General features: G+C 38.8%; 1 protein-coding gene across 2 annotated transcripts in view; it reads left to right on the plus strand.

Annotated features, from left to right (window-relative positions):
- LOC101433871 (aldo-keto reductase family 1 member C1-like) overlaps positions 1 to 19091 on the plus strand; it is a 47801-nt gene extending 28710 nt beyond the window's left edge. For both annotated transcript variants that reach the window (XM_004477368.4, XM_004477369.4), the window contains 4 exons: positions 10037 to 10146; positions 11616 to 11781; positions 17668 to 17750; positions 18825 to 19091. In XM_004477368.4, coding sequence (XP_004477425.2) covers positions 10037 to 10146; positions 11616 to 11781; positions 17668 to 17750; positions 18825 to 18867 — 402 coding nt within the window. In that variant the 3' untranslated portion in view covers positions 18868 to 19091. The remainder of the gene's footprint in view (positions 1 to 10036; positions 10147 to 11615; positions 11782 to 17667; positions 17751 to 18824) is intronic.
- Positions 19092 to 19987: the final 896 nt, after the last annotated feature.

Consider the following 19987-nt stretch of genomic DNA (forward strand, 5'->3'; position numbering starts at 1 on the left):
TTTATTCCCTCCCTTCCTCTCCCATCCTCCTGCTCTGCTGTTTTTGCTGTCTGTGTCCATTCACTGTGCAATCTTCTGTATCTATTTCTCTTTTTTTTTTTTTTTTTTGGTCTTCTCTTCTAGGATTTGATTCTGGGAACCTCAGGTATGAAGAGAGGTTCCCTGTCAGCTGCACCACCTCAGTTCCTGGTTTCTGCTGTGCTTCACCTTGACTCTCTCCTTCATCTCTCTCTTGTTGTGCTATCATCTTGCTGTGTGACTCACTTGTGCAGACACTGGCTCACCACCTGGGCACTCGTGCTGGCACTTGGATCACCACATGGGCACTGACTCACCACGCAGGCACACTTTCTCTTCTTTTTCACCAGGAGGCCCCAGGGATTGAACCTGGGTCCTCCCATATGGTAGGCGGAAGCCCTATCACTTGAGCCACATCCACTTCCCACCAACCATTCCATAAAAAAAAATTATTTTATTTTTTTATTGAAGTATATCATTCATACATGAACACACATAAACAGTAATTGTATAGTAAAGACTGTGAACTTACAAAATAAACATATATAACATCACACAGGGATCTCATACACCACCCCTCCACCAACTCTTTGCATTGTTGTGAAATATTTGTTACAAACTATACAAGAGCATCATCAAAATATTACTACAAACTATAGTCCTTATCTTACATTTGGTGTATTCCCACCCCCAACCCATATTATTTTTAAAAAATATATTTTTGTTACAGATATTGCAAACTTGCAAAACAACTGTACAGATGTGTAGATTTCCCATACAACTCCACACCCTGGTGGAACATTTGTTACAGATTATGAGACTATATCATCAGACTGTTACCACCAATCATGGTCCATAGCATACATTTGGCACACTTTTTCCATACACCTCCATTACCATCATAGTACAGCTTTGGCACTGATGAAAGAATATTATAGTATTGCTGTTACCACAGTCTATAGGTCACACAAAATGTAGTTTTCCCATGCTTCTCCATATTTCCATCACCCCGCAATAGTTGTGTACATCTGCTCTAGCTCACAGAAGGACTCTTTTGCATTTGTACCCTAAACCACAATTCTCAACTGCCTCTGGGTTCACTGTGTTATTCAGTCCCTAGATTATTTTTAGCTTTCTTTCTATTGACATTCACTTCTCCAAACTACCTTTTTCAGCCACAATCCCATTTATAAACCAGTTGCTACTCACTATAATGTGTTACTATCAACTCTATCCACCTCCACACATTTAGTGACAAGTTAATTGTAACTTCTACATACATTAAGCATCCATAGTTCTTCTCAACCCTCCTCTTATCTCCTAATAACCTATACTCTAGGTTTTAATTCCATGTGTTTATTATTTGTATTTAGTTCCTATTAATGAGACCAAGCAAAAATTGTCCTTTTGTGTCTGGCTTACTTCACTTAGTATAATGTCTTCAAGATTCACCCATGTTATCGCATATGTCCCAATTCATTTCTTCTTACTGCAGCATGGTATTCCCTTGTATGTATATACCACATTTTGTTCATCCATTTATTGGTGGATAGACACTTGGGTTGCTTCCATCTTTTGCAATTGTGAACAATGCTGCTATGAACAATGGCCTGTTCATGTCATAGTTTTTAGTTCTTCTGGTTATATTCCTAGTGGAGGAATTGCTGGATCATGTGGCAGTTCTATATTTAGCTTCCTAAAGAACTGCCAAACTGTCTTCCACAGAGGCTGCACCATTTTATACTCCCACCAACAGTGAAGGAGTATTCCTATTTCTCCATACCTTTCCAGCACTTATTCTTGTCCGTTTTTAAAATAATGGCCTTTCTATGTAGTGTTAGATGATATCTCATTGTTTTAATTTGCATTTCCCTAATAGCTAGTGATATGGACCATTTTTTCATGTGCTTTTTGGCCATTTGTATTTCCTCTTTGGAGAAATGTCTGTTTAAATCTTTTGCCCATTTTTAAAGTGGGTTGCTTGCTCTTTTATTGTTGAGTTGTATGATCTCTTTATATAGAATGGAAATCAAACCCTTATCAGATAAGTGGTTTCCAAATATTTTCTCTATTGACTGGGCTGTCATTTCACCTTCTTGATGAAGTCCTTTGAATCACAGAAATATTTAAGTTTGAGGAGGTCCCATTTATTGATGTTTTCTTTTGTTGCTCATACTTTTGGTGTAAGGTTTAAGAATCCACCACCTACCACCAGGTCTTGAAGATGTTTCCCTACATCTTCTTCTAGGAGCTTTATTGTACTTTCTTTTATATTTAGATCTTTGATCCATTTTGAGCTAATTTTTGTATAAGGTATGAAATAGGGTCTTCTTTCTTTCTTTTGGCTATGGATATCCAGTTCTCCCAACACCGTTTGTTGAATAAACTGTTCTGTCCCCACTGGGAGGGCTTGGCAGGCTTGTCAAAAATCACTTGGCCATAGATGTAAGGGTCTGTTTCTGAACCATCAGTTTGGTTCAATTGTTCTATGTGTCTATCTTTATGCCAGTATCATGCTGTTTTTACCACTGTAGCTAGGTAATGTAATTTAAAGTCTGGAAGTGAGAGACTTCCAACTTCATTTTTTTCCTTTTTAAGATGTTTCTGGTTATTTGGGGCCTCTTACCCTTCCGGATAAATTTGATAATTGTGTTTTCCATTTGCTTTAAAAGTGCTTGTGGAATTTTTATTGGGATTGTGTTGAATCTGCATATAGGTTTGGGTAGAATTGACATCTTAATGATATTTAGTTTTCCAATCCATGAGCATGGAATGTTCTTCCAGTTATTTAGGTCTTTTAAAATTTCTTTTAGCAATGCACTATAGTTTTCTGAATACAAGTGCTTTGTATCCTTGGTTAAGTTTATTCCTAAATATCTGATTCTTTTAGTTGCTATTGTAAATGGAAATTTTTTCCTGACTTCCTCCTCAGATTGTACATTATTAGTGTATAGAAACACCACTGATTTTTGCATATTGATATTGTATCCTGACACTCTACTGAAATAATTTATTAGCTCTAGCAGGTTTGTTGTAGATTTTTCAGGACTTTCTAGATATACAATCATATCATCTGCAAATAGTGAAAGTTTTAATTCTTCCTTTCCAATTTGAATACATTTTATTTCTTTTTCATGCCTAATTGCTCTAGCTAGACCCTCTAGCACTATTTTGAACAATGGTGGTGACAGTGGGCATCCTTGTCTTGTCCCTGATCTCAACAGGAAAGCTCTTAGTCTTTCACCATTGAGGACAATGTTAGCTGTGGGTTTTTCATATATGGCCTTTTATCATGTTGAATTCCTTTTTTCTGTAGTATTTTTATCCAGAAAGGATGCTGTATTTTGTCAAATGCCTTTTCTGCATCAATTGATAAGATCATGTGATTTTTATTCTTTGATTTATTAATGTGGTGTATTATGCTGATTTATTTTCTTGTGTTGAACCAGCCTTGCATGCCTGGCATAAAACCCACTTGATCATGATGGATAATTCTTTTAATGTGTTGTTGGATTTGATTAGCAAGTATTTTATTGAGGATGTGTGCATCTGTATTCATTAGAGAAATGTGTCTATAATTTTATTTTTTTGTAATATCTTTATCTGGCTTTGGTATTAGGGTGATATTGGCTTCATAGAATTAGTTGGTAGTGTTCCTTCTTGTTGAATTTTTTGCAAGAGCTTGAGTAAGATTGGTATTAAATCTTCTTTGAATGCTTGGTAGAACTCACCTGTGAAACTGTCTGGTCTTAGGCTTTATATTTTGGGGAGCTTTTTGATGACCATTTCAATCTCTTCACTTGTGATTGGCTTGTTGAGGTCTTCTATTTCTTCTAGCATCAGTGTAGGTTGTTTGTACATTCCTAGGAATTTTTCCATTTCCTCAACATTGCCTAGTTTTTTATCATAAACTTGTTCATAGTATGCTCTAATGATCTCTTTTATTTCTGTGGGGTCAGTAGTAAGGTTCCCCTTTTCATTTTTTATTTCATTTATTTCCATCTTCTCTCTTTTTTCTTAGTCTAGCTAAGGGTTTGTTGATTTTGTTAATCTTCTCTAAGAACCAACTTTTGGTTTTGTTAATTTTCTCTATTGTTTTTTTTTTTTCTCAATTTCATTTCTTTCTGCTCTGATCTTTGTTATTTCATCCCTTCTACTTGCTTTGGGATAAGTTTGCTGTTCTTTTTCTAGTTCCTCCAGCTGTGTAGTTAGGTCATTGATTTTAGCACTTTCTTCTTTTTTAATGTAAGCATTGATGGCTATAAATTTTCCTCTCAACACTGCTTCACAGCACCCCATAGGTTCTGATATGTTGTATTCTCATTGTCATTCATCTCAAGATATTTGTTAATTTGTCTTGAAATTTCTTCTTTGTTCCACTGATTATTTAAGAGTGTGTTGTTTAATCTCCATATATATGTGAATTTTCCCTTTATTTGCTGCTTGTTAATTTCCAACTTTATTCCATTATGATCAGAGAAAGTGCTTTGTATAATTTCAATTTTGTGGAATTTAATGAGATCTGCTTTGTGACCCAATATATGGTCTGTCCTGGAGAAATATCCATGAGCACTTGAAAAGAATGTATATCCTGCTGTTTTGGGGTGCAGAGTTCAGTATATGTCTATTAGGTTTAGTCCATTTATCATATTATTCAAGCTCTCTGTTTCTTTACTGATCTTCTGTCCAAATGTTCTATCAAATGCTGGCAGTGGTGTGTTGAAGTCTTCACCTATTATTGTGGAGATGTCTATTTTTCCCTTCAGTTTTGCACTGGCAAAACTGGCCTCATGTAGCTTGGAGCATCCTGGTTAGGTGCATATATATTCATGTTTCTTATTTCTTCCTGGTGAATCATCCCTTTTATTAATATGTAATGTCTCCAATAACAGTTTTGCTTTTAAAGTCTATATCATTTGATATAAGTGTAGTTACTCCAAGTTTTTTTTTGGTTACTGCATGTGTGGAATATCTTTTTCCAACCTTTCACTTTCAGTTATTGAAATCCTTGGGTCTAAGGTGACACTCTTGCAGACAGCATATAGATGGCTTAGGTTTTCTTATCTATTCTGCCAGTCTGTGTCTTTTGGTTGGGGAGCTTATTCCATTAACATTCAATGTTATTATTGTAAAGGCTATTCTTATTTCATCCATTTTGATCTTTGCATTTTATCTGTCATTTTATATTTGACACTTTCAGTTACTGTTACTGATACATTGTCATTTCTAGACTCTCTTCCAGGCCTCTCTTGTCTTTTCTTTTCAGGCTGTAGCACTCCCTTTAGTATTTCCTGCAAAGCAGGTTTTTGTTGTTGTTGTTATAAACTCCCAGTTTCTGTTTATCTGTGAATATTCTAATCTCACCCTCATTTTTAAAAGATAACCATGCTGGTTATAAAATTCTTGGCTGGCAGTTTTTCTCCTGCAGTATCTTAAATATATCATACCACTGCCTTCTTGCTTCCATGGTTTTTGATGAGAATTAAGATTTGATCTTATTGCATATACCTTATATGTTATGCATTGCTTTTCTTTTGTTGCTCTCAGAATTCTCTCTTTGTCTCTGGCATTTGACATTCTGATTAGTATATGTCTCGGAGTTGATCTATTTGGGTTTATTTGGATGGGAGTCTGTTGTGCTTCTTGGACATGGATATCTATGTTCTTCAATAGGGTTGGGAATTTTTCCACCATTATTTCTTCAAATATTCCTTCTGTCCCTTTCCCCTTCTCTTCTACTTCTGGGACATCCATGACACATATTTTGCACATCTCTTGAGGTAATTTAATTCCCTGAGACCCTGTTCAATTTTTTCCATTCTTATCCTCATCTGCTCTTTTGTTTGTTCACTTTCAGAGGCCATGTTTTTGAGCTCACTGATCCTTTCTTCTGCTTCCTCAAATCTGCCGTTATATACCTCCAGTGTATTTTACTTTCATTTATTGCACCTTTCATTCCTATAAGGTCTGCTATTTTTCTATGTATATTTTCAAGTTCTTCTTTATGCTCATCCAATGTCTTCTTGATATCCTTAATCTCTTTGGCCATCTCATTGAGTTTATTAAGGAGATTTGTTTGAACATCTAAGATTAGCTGTCTCAACTCCTTTATGTCATCTGCAATTTTATCTTGTCCCTTTAGTTGGGCTATCTCTTCCTGTTTCTTGGAATGGATTGTAATTTTTTGTTTGCATTTCCGCATCTGGCTTGCTAGATGTATTTATTCTGGGTGCAGTTTCTCCCTTTAGTTTAGGGATTCTTATCTTTTCTCCCTTCCTGTTGTGTAGTAGAAGCCAAGGATGTAGTTGGTGTTGTAAGGTATGGAGGTTGAAGCTGCCCACATTGCCCCAAAAAGTGATGAAGCTTCTCCCACCTTTCTCCTCTGTCAGGGTAGGGACAGAGCTGCAGTCATGTATAATAATCCAAGTTCGGCACAACAAGTCTGTAGTCACCCGGAGACACTGATGAAGCTTCACGCCCCTTCCTCCCTTAACTTAGGCAGGGACGGAGCTATAGTTTTGGTAAGCAATCTATGCTGTGTGGGTACAAAATGACCACAGTTGCTTAAGTAAACTGATGTAGCACCAGACCCTCTCCCTGCTGGGGGTGTAAATGGACCCTCTGGAGTGCCCAATGATCTAATCTCTGTGGGCCAAATATGCCTGCAGTTGCCCTGAGAGGGTGAGGGAGTACTATCCCTTCTGCCCTTTAGGGGGTGGGAATGGAACCACCAATGCCCAACAGTTCAGTCCCTCTAGGTTGAAAGTACCCACCATTGCCCAGAGAGGCAGAGGAAGCACCAGCCCCTACTATCCTTTTGGGTGGTAGGGGTGGTTCTATGGGCAACAGTTCAGTCCCTTTAGGTCAAGAATACCTGCCATTGTCTGGAGAGGTTAAGGAAACACCAGCTCCCTTCTGTCCTCTTAAGGCATGGGGTTGGATCAATAGGCACCTGACAGTTCAGACCCTGTTGACTTAAAGTACCCACCATTATCCAGAGAGTCGATGGAGACACCAGACCCTTCCTATCCTACTGGGGATGGAGGGATTCTTAGGCATCCAATAGTCCAGTCCACACAGGCTGAAGGTCTGCTGTTACCCAAAAAGGTTGTGGAAAGACCAGTCCCCTTCTTTGGGGTGTGAGGGTGGGTCCACAAGTACCCACCAGACCAGCTGTGTGGGTCAAAAGCACCTGCAGTTACCAAGAAAGGCTGGGCAAACACAGTCTGTCTCTTGTCCTGTGGGGGTTGGAGGTGGAGCCACAGGTGCCCAACAGTCAGGCTTGTGTAGCCCAAAACTGTCTGAAGTTGCCCTGAGAAATTGAGGTAACACCAGCCCCTCCTATCCCATGGGGGGACAGAGGGGGAGATGGGCTCAAAGGCACTCAACGAACCTCTTTGTGTGAGTTGAAAACTCCTGCCATTGCCTGGAGAGGCCAAGGATACTCAGTTCCTTTCCTATTCTCTTGGGATGTGGGGATGCATCCCCATGTGTCTGACTATTCAACCTGTGCCAGCAGAGAGCACTTGCAGTTGCCTGGAGAGCTGGTGCAGGTTCTGCCAGCTTCCTCTCTGCTAGAAGTGGGGCTGGAGCCTAGGCTAGACCTGCAGTCCAATCTTGGTGGAAAGAAGCCCATCCTTAACTTCACAGGATTTCAGTCAGCCAGGCTCCCCCTAAGCCAGGGGGGCAGAGTCAAAATGGTGGCTACCAGACTCTTTCCCGCTTGGACATGCTCAGACCCTAGCTGTCTCTAAGATAATATGTTAGCCAGTTAAGTCCACTAATCAGTAGCTGAGGTCAGTGGACATCTGTCTCTTCCTCCACCATTTATGGGAAATGGAGCTTCCAACTCCAGTCACAGAATAGCTTCTGAGGCAGTTGTGCCCCTAGAGTAGGAGGGGCACCAGCCTCTGTGGTTTGGCTTGTAGCTTCCCAGAAAGATGGTGCAGGTCCCCCCAGCTTCCTCCCTACCAGAGGTAAGACTGGGGTTTAGGTTAGACCTGCAATCCAACTTGGGTGGAAAGAAGCCAGTCCTTACAAGCACTGTGATTTTAGTCAGTCCCACTTCCCCTCATGCCCGGGGTGGAGTCAAAATGGCCACCACTGGCTTCCTTCTGACCTGGACAATCTCAAAATTTAGTTGTTCCTAGAATTCTACTTCAGCCCACTGAATCCACTCACCAGTAGCTGAAGTCAGTGCCATACCATTTTTTCCTTCCGTTTTTATTGGGGGAAATGGAATTTCCTACTCCAACCATGGATAGCTCCCGAGGTGGCTTGCATGCCAGGGGGACTGACCTCCATTGTGTGGAGTGCTCTACTCAAGATTCCATTGTGCAGATGGGTAGTCTCCTTCTTCCACACTCTCAAGGATGTTTCAGGATACTCCTCTGGTCCCCTGTGTCCTCCAAACAAGTGCTGTAGGTAGCTCTGGGTGACCACCAACTGCCCTGTTTCACAAGCTGACTCCAGGAACTCCCTACTCTACTGCCATCTTGGCTCCACCCCCCCTTACTTATTTACTTTTAATTTCTTCACATGCATTTCCTTGATCTGCCAGCAGACAGTGTTCTTCGGCAGGCCTCTCCATTCAAAGCCTAGTTGGAGTGTGTTTGCTGCAACATCACCAGATCAGTGTGACAGAGGATCCTGCCTAGGGGCTAAGAGCCTTGTAAACCAAACTTTCTCAAAGGCAGTTCTCCAACCTTTTCTGGAAGCCCCCTCTCTTTTCCTGGGTAGGAAATATTTCCATTCCCCTCTGCATCCTCAACAACCAGTCCCTATCAGTAGGGTGTGTACTTGAGAAGGTTGAGATCTCTTTAGTCTGTGCTGGCTCCCAGGGAAAATGATGCAGCCTGCCCAGCCTGGAAGTGTTCCTGGACATAGCACACCAAATCTGTGGCCCAAACTGAATCAGTCTTAGGCTGCATCCCTCTCTCCTAGGGAGGTGGATCCCTGCAGCTTCCTTCTGTCTATTGCCACTGGTCTGAGATCAGAGAATCTGCACTCTCTGCTCACAGGGTGAGAAGTGGCACCAGCAGCTGCAGCCTCAGCTTCTTTGACTCATGGTCTTAATATCAATGTTCTTTGCTTGTTTCTCTCTCTCTTTTGGGCAGTGTCCCCAGCCTTCCCCTGGTGTCCTAAACCCTAGAACTTTTTTTTCCCAAGCCATTTCTACCTGTCCTCTAGCTATTTTTCTGGGAGAAGAGAGTCCGATGTCTTTCTAATCTGACATCTTCCTGGAAATTCTTCCCTCTACAACCTTTAAACTAATCGTTGATATCCATCTAAGATTTTGCTGGAAATAGTTATTTTTCTTTGGGGTTTGTAGCTACTAATTTTCTACTTTTATCACTCCTTTTACATTTCTTAGCTGACATTTTTCTACATTAAAATTTTTTTCATCAACTCCAGATAAACTACAATTCTAATTATTGGATGGGGTAAATGTTTACCTCTTTCCCTTTAATTATCAATATATTGAGGAGTACTATAATAATCACATTCAATGTTGATTTTTTTAAAATACTTGCTCCCTCTTTCTTTCTTATCACTATGGACTCATGGATTTCTATTGATACAATGAGATAAGAAATGTAGTAATCATTACTCTACTAAATGTCATCCTCCCAAAAAGGTTTGCTTGTCTTTTTCATATGCCCAAATAAGTTCTGAACTGATCCTCTTTTCTGGCACAATCTGATGTGCGATCTCAAATGGTTTTTCCTTCCTTGTCTCCTATTAGCCATTTCTCCTTGTAGAAGGCAATGGTATTTCGAAGAAAGATCTGGGCAGAGGAAGTGTTTCTTCTCTAGAACATCATGGTTTTGACCTTTCCAGTGGACAGTGATAGAAAATTATCTTTCTTCAAGTCATTAGCTCATGTTGATATTTCCAGTTCACATTTAACTCTGCAGGGTTTTAATTGTGTTTCTTTGACTTTTACCCTTTCTCTTACATTATAATGTGTTTTTTTTTTTCATGTTTTCTAATACATTTCCTTCTTGGCATTCCACAGGTAGAATGTCACCCTTATCTCAACCAGAGAAAACTGTTGGACTACTGCAAGTCAAAAGATATTGTGCTTGTTGCTTATAGTGCTCTGGGATCGCACCGAGAGAAAAATTGGTAATGAGAACAATAGGAAGTTCACTTAAACCCCAGTTATAGATGAAACATTTTTAATCGTACCAAACTGTTTCCTAGCGATAACTCTCAATTCTCTAAATGGTGGAGAAGAACTTTAGAAATATTCCTCCCATATATCCCGTAACCCGGCCCATTGCTTTTACATTGTACATGTCTGTTTATAGTTTATTTAACCACCACACCAGGGAACTGAGAGAGTTTACAGCTGCAAGCAGGAGAATTCCATCCATCTGCCATGTGGGATCTAAGCCCCTTCTTGATTTAGAGGTGGATGAACATTGCCATCCCAGGGTCCTCAGGATGGAGGAATAAAATATGGATTAGTGTGGACTCACTGACATTCTACTATAGAATTATTGTGACTCTTATCAGTGGAAGAAATTGTATCATTGATGTGGAGACAGTGGCCACAGGAGTTGCTGAAGGCAAGGAGAGGGAAAAAGAGGTGTGATATTAGGGCATTTTTGGGACTTGGAGTTGTCCTCAATGATATCGCACAGACAGATGCAGGACATTATATATCCTGCCATAACCCACTGAATGGACAGGGAGAGAGTATAAACTACAACATAAACTATAATCCATGCTGTGTAGCAATGCTCCAAATGTACTCATCAAATGCAATGAATGTACCATACTAATGAAAGAAGTTATCAATGTGGGAGGAGTGGGGGGTGTGGGGAGGGGGGTATATAGGAACCTCCTATATTTTTTAATGTAATATTTTGTGTGATCTATGTATCTTTTAAAAAGATAATAAAAATTTTTTAAAAATGGAAAAAAGTACATATATGCATTAAAATATAAACATAAGGTGAGACCAAAGGCAAAAGTACAAAGCATAATTTTGAAAGTTCAAGTAACATCCTCTATAAGCTTCAGTTTCTTATTATGTAATTCCTAAATGTATAAGTATAGAATGAAATTATCATCTGAAAACATTTTATAATCTTCTAGTGAAATATTACATACCATACTTACTGATGAGAATCAATAGTTCTCATTTGGAGCATACATGAATTTCAACAACCTGTTAGAAAAGTTAAAACAAAAATTATCCAAATCTATCCATTTCTTTTCTCCCATTCAATTTCTTGTCCTTCTTCTAGAGCTATATGAAGAGAAGAAACATAGCCACAGGGAAGCAGGAAAAGAAAATTCCATGGTCTGGGACCATTTTCACAAGTCGAGCCTACTTAAAAATGACCTAGAGGGTTTGATAAAACACAGATTGCTGGATGCTACATCTGGGACCTCCATTTACTAGATCTGAAATGAAGTTCCAGAATGTGCATTTCTAATAGGTCCCCAGGTGGTATAGTGTTGCTTCTCTAGTGACCATATTTTGAGAACTGCTGGTCTAATACAGATCACCTTATTCATTTATGAGCCTCCCAATAAACTGAATGCCTGGCAACAGGTACTCAGTCTTTCTGTCTTTCTTCCAGGGTTGACCAGAACTCACCTGTTCTCTTGGATGATCCAGTTCTTTGTGATATGGCAAAAAAGTACAAGCGAACCCCAGCCCTGATTGCTCTTCGCTACCAGATCCAGCGTGGGGTCGTGGTCCTGGCCAAGAGTTTCAATGAGAAGCGGATCAAAGAGAACATGCAGGTGAGGAGCAGCGCTGGGGCCTCAGGAGGCCTCTATGTTGTCCTCACATGTGTTCTGCTTTGTAAGCATCTCAACACATCTTTGATCACATTGGTTTGACTAGCATTTACTGTGCTCACATGCCCCATGGTGATTTGCAATATTTTCCTCCTACAACTGGATAGATAACTGGATAGATAACTGGGTGGACGTGGGTCAAAGATTTCAGTTTTAGGCTTATCTCTGTAATTTAATCTTTAATTTTGTTCCGCTGACATCTCATTTTCTTTATTTCTAAAATGAGGGAGTTGGATTAGGCAATCTTCAATCTCCCAATCTCTAGGATCCTTTTGCCATGACCTAAGTGACAATTCTGAACCAGGAGCAAAATCCTAAACACACATATTGGATAATCCCCAGGTTTTTGCTAGGTCTCAGAAGTGGGAAGACCAAAGTCTTGATGACAGTCTCCTCCCCGCTGAGTTCCTGCAGGAAGAGGTCCCATTCCTGCAGTGAAGTGAAATGTTTTTCTCATCACTGTTTGAAACTTTTAATGGCTTGGTTTTTAAACTTACATTAAAAATTTAAATAGCATAAAGACATATAGACTGAAAAAGAACTCTTCTGATCTGTTCTTCAGTTTCCCAATTACCTTCTTTTGCTCCATATCACTCCTGCATCAGTTCCCAGAGACATTCCCTGAGTATTTGCCATCTTTAAAGCTTAATGCAGAGTATATAAAATGGTATACATGTTGTTTTCATTTTGAGTTCAGAGACACAAATTCTCATTTTGATTTGTAAAGATAAAAACTTTCTATTTCAATTATATGATGTCAACTTGAAAAGTGAGTTGAGTCAACTTTCTTGCCCCAAGCTTTCTAATTATATGAAAGATACCATAAACACAATGTGTGCAAGACATACATTTATATGTAAAATAATAACAATAACTGAAAATCCTAGGACTTTCAGATTATAAAATAGCACATTGTCCCTATCTCATCCTTACTGATCATATTTCCTTTCCTCAGAGGTATCCATTTAGAGGTTTTATAATAATCTTTTTTTCCCCTGCCATTATTTTTATGGTTTACCACCTATAAGTCTATCACATTAAATGCCTTTCATTTTTACTTTTTTGAACTTTGTATATGTGGAATCAAACTATATTCTGCTTTAACTTGTTTCATTTAGTTAACATTAAGTGTGAGAATAATCCACATGATGCATGTGGCATCAGTTGTAAAAATATTAACACATTTGTGTGTTCTCCTTATATTATATACTGTCTATCCTCTGTATCACTATCTCTGAGTACTGCTATGAATTCATGCCCATTTGTTCTCTCTACACTATCAGGAAATCTGATTAGAAATCTCCTAGTGGGGTGTGATGTGGCTCACACAGTTGAGTGCCTGCCTCCCATATGGGTGGTCCCAGCTTTTGGTTACTTGTGCCTCCTAAAAGCAACAACAACAACAAAAACACCATACAACAAATAAACAAAAAAGCCAACTCAGGGGAGCCAATGTGGATCAGTGGTTGAGCACCACCTTCCCACATACGAGGTCTTGGGCTTATTCCCCAGCCCCAGTACCATAAATAAATAAATAAATAAATAAATAAATAAATAAATAAATAAATAAAATAATATATTAAAAAAAGAAATATCCTAGAACTTTGCACTCATCCCTTTAGATCTTTCAACCACTTTTATTTTCCCATCTGTTGGTCTTGATATACAGCATTCTGGATAACTTCTTTAGCTCTATCTTCCAGTTAAATAATCCTCATTTCAGCTATGTCTAATATTCTATTAAAGCTGTCTTCTAATTTCTAATATTGAATTTTATTTCTAGCAATTCTGTAGAATTCTTAATCATTCTCTAGAATTCCTTTATCTCTGGTTTCTTTCAGTACAGCTAACATAGTTATTTTATTGTCAATGCCAATATTCAGAATCCACATTTATCTGTTCCTATTGTCTCTTATTCCTGAGGGTACTCATTTGTGATGACTTGCTTCTGTAGCTGTTGGGCTGTTTTTCCTGTGAAATCCTCATTTTCCACAAAATTTTAGTTGTGTCAGACTTTTGAGGTCTTTGATTTAGGTGGACTCTCCAGATATGAGAACACTGTCAGTGCAGAAACACCATATTAATTTGAAAGCTTAAGCATTTTTGACCACTGAGCAGTATAGGGTACAAACATGCAAAGGGATGACCTGTGATTCCAGATTGCAACAGTGATTTCACCTCCATCTCAACTCATTACTTATATTTGAAACAGACAATTTTTGTTGTAGTCCTTTGGGGTATTTCATGCTTATCTGGTTTGTATAGCATTTTAGAGTCTAAAGTATATGGGAGAAGATCTTCCATTAAATTTTCAGTTCCAGTATTTGTCTCTTTTTATTTGCACCTTATTTTTCATTCAGTAGATAAAAAAAATAAAATAAAAACAAAGATGCTCAGTTGGGGTGTGGCAAATATTTTCAACCTAGGGAGATCATAAGCCTTGTTTGCCAGGGATGTACTGTGTGCCTGGTCCAGGAACAACTGCATTCTATTCATATTAGAATTCCATCTCACACTCATAAATGTTAGTGAATTTTGCAATATGAACAATACTGATTAATTTTTTTCTTTACTTGTAGCATCTTTTTTAAATTTTTAAATTTTTAAATTTTAAATTTTTGTCTTTAAAAAAATATGAGGTCCCCATATACCCCCCACCCCACTCCTCCCCCCATAACAACAATCTCCTTCACCGTCATAAGACATTCATTGTATTTGGTGAATACATCTCTGAGCTCCACTGCACCTCATGGTCAATGGTCCACACCATAGCCCACACTTTCCCACAGTCCACCCAGTGGGCCATGGGAGGACATACAATGTCCGGTAACTGTCCCTGCAGCACCACCCAGGACAACTCCAGCCCCTGAAAATGCCCGCACATCACATCTCTTTCTCCCACTCTCTACCCCCAGCAGCCACCATGGCCACTTTCTCCACACCAATGCCACATTTTCTTCGATTACTAATCACAATAGTTCATGAATAGAATATCAGTAAGTCCACTCTAATCCATACTCTATTCCTCCATCCTGTGGACCTTAGAATGGTTGTGTCCACTCCACATCTATATCAAGAGGGGGCTTAGATTCCACATGGATACTGGATGCAATTCTCATGCTTTCAGTTGTAGACACTTTTGGCTCTCTTGTGTGGTGGTTGACCTTCTTCACCTTCATGTTAGCTGAGTGGGGTAACTCCAATAAACCAGAGTGTAGGATTTGCAAGTCTGTTGAGGCTCAGAGCCTGGCTATCACATGGTCAGTTCAGAGATTCAGGTCCCCTGGGTATACACTAAACCCCAGCACCAACTACAGATCCAGTAAAAGTAACAGGAGAGGCTTGTGGACAAAGATCACATCTGAGTCCAGCTCCATCACACAGAAACACAAACTCCAAAGAAGGGCCAACTGACATGGCACCGAACTCCATCTGCCATGCCCATAGAACTTGTGGGTCTCTGTAGCCCTCAGAAGAACCAATACCTGGGGTTGTATCTACTTTATCTGTCTCTGGGACTCTGCTGAGGTGTGCATAAGGGCAACCCCTCTGATAACCTGCCAACTCTTTTTGGAGACTCATAGCCATATAAACTCATGTGTCCTTTCCATTTCCCCCTTTTCTTTAGATCAAGAAGCATTTTTAACTCCTGGTATTATATGTAGACTGAGATATTCTGCTGGTCCGAGTTGACCCTTTTATTCAAGGTCATTATCTAGATTCATCATCAGCTGGTACTTGGTAGTAATCCCTTGGTGCCAGGGAGGCTCATCCCCAGGAGTCATGTCCCACGCTGGGGGGAAGGCAACACATTTACATGCTGAGTTTGGCTTCAAGACTGGCCACATTTGAGCAACACGGAGGCTCTCAGGAGGTAACTCTTAGGTGCCCTGCAGCTCTAGGCCTTGTTCTTATTTCAGGTGCACAGGCTTACCAGCATAGTCATTAGTATCAAGGGCTCATTTTTGACCTTCCTTCTTTTTTGGTCTTTGCCGTTGCACTTGGGAGATTGTTGCTGTTCCTTTAGGGACAATGATAGAGCTCCCCTGGCTAGGAACTCAGCACTCCCTCGGTTGTTGTTTTTAATTGTAACCACTATGAAAATATCCAAACATTTTTATGTACCCTGGATATATGCCCTGTAGGACTCCCTGCCAACCATGTGTCCCCTGTAAATAACATCCCACACCAGGATTCCACCCCTGCCATTGTTGAACCTCTCTGTGATCCAAAACTTCTTGAAAAATGAAGCCCAATATATTGCCAGGTTCCATTAATAGTAAAATGGAATATAGCGATGAGTTTAAAGGTTAGATATAGAATATGTATTAATTTAGAAAAATTAAGGTAAAAATAAATTGGGGTATCAAAAAATGTAAAAATGGAAAAGCTTTGTTTTTGATGTTTTGCCTTCCATCACTGCAATAAGTGTTGCCCTGTATGCAAATTGGCAAGGCAGCTACTTCCATCTTTTCCTCAGTGTCTACGACCTATCTTTTTCTTTTCTTTTTTCTAATTATTGAGCTTATCTTCACAAAAGTTTTAGATCACAGTAATTCATATATGCAATATACAGTACTCCCACATATCCAACATAAAACCCTTTTCCCTTCCACAGCAATAATCTTTTTACACGTTCATACTATATTTACTGAAACTGATATACAGATATTGAGACAATAGCTTTCAAACAAGGTAACATTTGGGTTTACACTGTGGTTTATATTTTACACTATACAATTTTCTAAATTTTTAGTTATCTTATGTTTTACATTATGATTTTCATTTTAGCCTATCAGTCCCTATACATTTTTGGTGTAATTTAACATGTTATTATATCCATCCTTGCGTAATCTTGTAGAACACTTCTATTGCCCTCACAGTTACATTGATTCTATCTATTCAATACCTCTTTCCCCCTCCCCTTAGGGCCCACAGTGACAGTCAATCTTCATTGCTTGAAGGGCCATGTTCAGAGATACTTGCAACAGTGTTGAGGGCTTGACATGCTCAACTGCCCTAATGCATTGGGAGCCACCATTTCTCTCAAGAGATACAATTCCCTCTATTTGAGAATATCAGTCCTCCCCAGGATGTGGGTATACCTTCACTCTCATTATATGGGTCTCTATCCAATGATACAATCCACTATGGCAAAATGAGCACTCACACACTCCCTAGAAGCCTGTCCTGTGTCAGATTATCCCCTTTAAGCACCTTAAACAGGTAACCTTCCTTATTATATTTTTGAAACAGTTTTCTCAGCATTATACTCTCAACCAAATACTTGACAATCTCCTATGTTTGTATGTTCCCCCACCCTCCCCCCAATTTCTTGGGCAATATTACCCATCCTCTCATCCCTAGCCCCCTCAAGCCCTCAAAGCCCCACCCAACGGTAACCCTATGCCCCCATTTTATCCCTTCCTTGTACAAATACTTACCTCCAGCTTATTATACTGATTAATTTATAACTAATATTTTCATACCATCAACTCTTTCTATTGGAGATAAAATTATCACTTTCAATTTAGTCAACTCTTTTTATATATCCTTAATAGCATTTTAGAATCTTCTTATGAAATCCTTCGTGCAACTCCTCCTGATCTGCTACCTAGTGACATACACTATTGTTGTAATACAAATGGTAACTTTACTTCTATTTTAATTTCTAAAGGGTTTTATGTAGTAATTGGATACTTATTATTTTTATTAATATTCATTATACACAGTGTAATTTCCTTTTTAATAATGATGATTTCTTTGATTGATCCAGAGTGACACTTACATAATCTAAATATAATAAAGGTTTTCTTACTTCCCTCACAGGTTTTTGAATTCCAGTTGACACCAGAGGACATGAAGGTCATAGATGGACTAAACCAAAATCTTCGGTATATTAATTGCAAATTGTAAGTGACATTAAATTTTGCTTCACTTTTTTTCTGGTGAAGAATAAAGAAGAGCGCTAAAAATTTGTCTCAGTGCCAGGGCGTCAGACGCCATTTTGAGACAGGGATTGAACAGGAGCTTTCCTGAAACACACAAACTAGATTCACTCCAGAGCTGTGTTTACTGATTCAGCAGAAGGATGAGCATGGCCATGGTCAGCTTAGACCTCTATACATGCTCCTCTGCACTCTTTTCTCTGTAGCACTTTCCAGAGCTATCCAATATCACTGCTAAATCTCTAACTTCCCTGGCAGCCTCTCATTTCTACAACAATATGGTGGAGACACACTATTGAAATCAAAATGTGGTTCAATTAAATGCTTCCAAATTTGTAAATGATCTTCTTCCAAAGATCATGATTAATTCCTCATCATGAAAAAAGGCATCTCCATCATTCCTGTCATGATCATAATCATTTTTATCACTTTATATTTTGTATTGCTGTTACTTACACAGAGCTCTCCTTTAGGGTCTAGTAACCTCCTTGGATACAGGGCCAAGTATCTTTTACATTACATTTTATCCAGTTGTAAATCTTATACAATATGTTACACATGGTAATCAGTAAATAATTAATGAATTATTAAATGAATTATTAAAATGGAAATGAAATTGCTATCAGCAACTTGAAGCATCTTAAAATAATTATTAGGGCTATGTAGCTAGACTTACTGCTCGTAACAAGGCAGAATCAGTTTTTGTTTCAGTGAGAAGTGAAAATTTTAAAAACCAGGATATCTCTTTGCTTTATTTACATGTGTAGCTAAGGGAGGAGACTATATTTGGATATTGCTGTATATTTCAAAGTACTTAAAACTCCATACATGGGAATATAATTTGATTACTTATTAATATTTAACAGAAACTTCATTATAGCATCATGTTATTGATGCCAGAAAGATAGGATTTACCGTTAGGCAGGAAATAAACTTTTAAAAATTAACCATAATATCAGTTTCATAGAAACCATGTCTGCATTGCCCTAGAAATTCAATCTTTACACCCTCATTACTGACCATTCTTTCTCATTTTAGTGCCATGGACCACCCTAATTATCCATTCACTGAAGAATATTAGCAAGATGGCCTTTACCATGCCTTCTACCAAGAGCTCCAGTGTGTGAATAATGATGTTTCAAATGTCTCAGATGCTGTTGATTAGAGACATCACCTCTGGTTAAATCCGTGCTGCTTAGTAACTCACACTGACCTGACTCAAATCTATAGGAAAGAAATTAAAATCTTGAGTCTGTACAAAACAATTAAGATTTAATTTTACACAAAGAGCCTTACCTCCTCCAGTCTCTGTCTGTGTTTCCTGTGTTCATTAGAGCCCAAACTATGATTTATCTAGAGATTGACGAAAAGCAAGGAAGATAGCAGTTTCATAAGCATTCCTGGGGTGAGACAGAGGATGGGATTTTCACCCTCTTTGGAAAGCAGTATTTACCATGTATGTATTGGTTAGTGTTTCCTTACCACCTAGAAGACCATGAAAACTCATGGCATGTACTTGGGAAGGTGAGGTATATGTAGAAATCATGACCAGCACTGCAAGGACTACCTTTGAGCAGCTCAGAGGATCAGAGCTCCAGGAAATCTGGGAAGGAGAGGTCATTGTGGCCCATGGCCAAGGTGGTGGGCAGTTAATGAGTCTGAAAGGATGGGCTCAAATATGTGCCTTGAGTAGAGAGAGTAGAGCACCTTCACTGGTAGGGATATATTAGCAAATGCTTTCTTGAAAATGTTATAGGCCTAATTTAGTTCAAATATTTGGGCCTGTATAAATCATTACCCTAGTTTTGAGGTCTTTAAAATGACATTGCTTAAACACCTTTGATGATCTGAAAATGTTTTAGAATATGAGCTATTAGAGGAAAAAAAATAATTCCAATTTCAAATAGGGAATAAGGTGGATGATACGAATGACAAGTATGCAGCATGATTTGTGGTAAATGACTAGTAAGCAGTCAGGACAATTTCTGACAAAGTTTTAGATTAAATTATTAAGCAAAATGTTTTAGAGGATTTAGAAAGAGAAGCTGTAATGATTAGGATGTAGCTTACATTTTAGCTGAGCAATAATAACCATGTCAAAATAGGCTCCTTTTTTTCTTTAGCTTTACCTACATGGAACACAGACATGCAGTTCTACCTAATATATTTTAATTTCATCCAGGCTTTCAGGAGAATGGAGA

The sequence above is a fragment of the Dasypus novemcinctus genome, chromosome 20 (assembly GCF_030445035.2).
Source record: "Dasypus novemcinctus isolate mDasNov1 chromosome 20, mDasNov1.1.hap2, whole genome shotgun sequence".
NCBI classification, from domain to species: domain Eukaryota; kingdom Metazoa; phylum Chordata; class Mammalia; order Cingulata; family Dasypodidae; genus Dasypus; species Dasypus novemcinctus.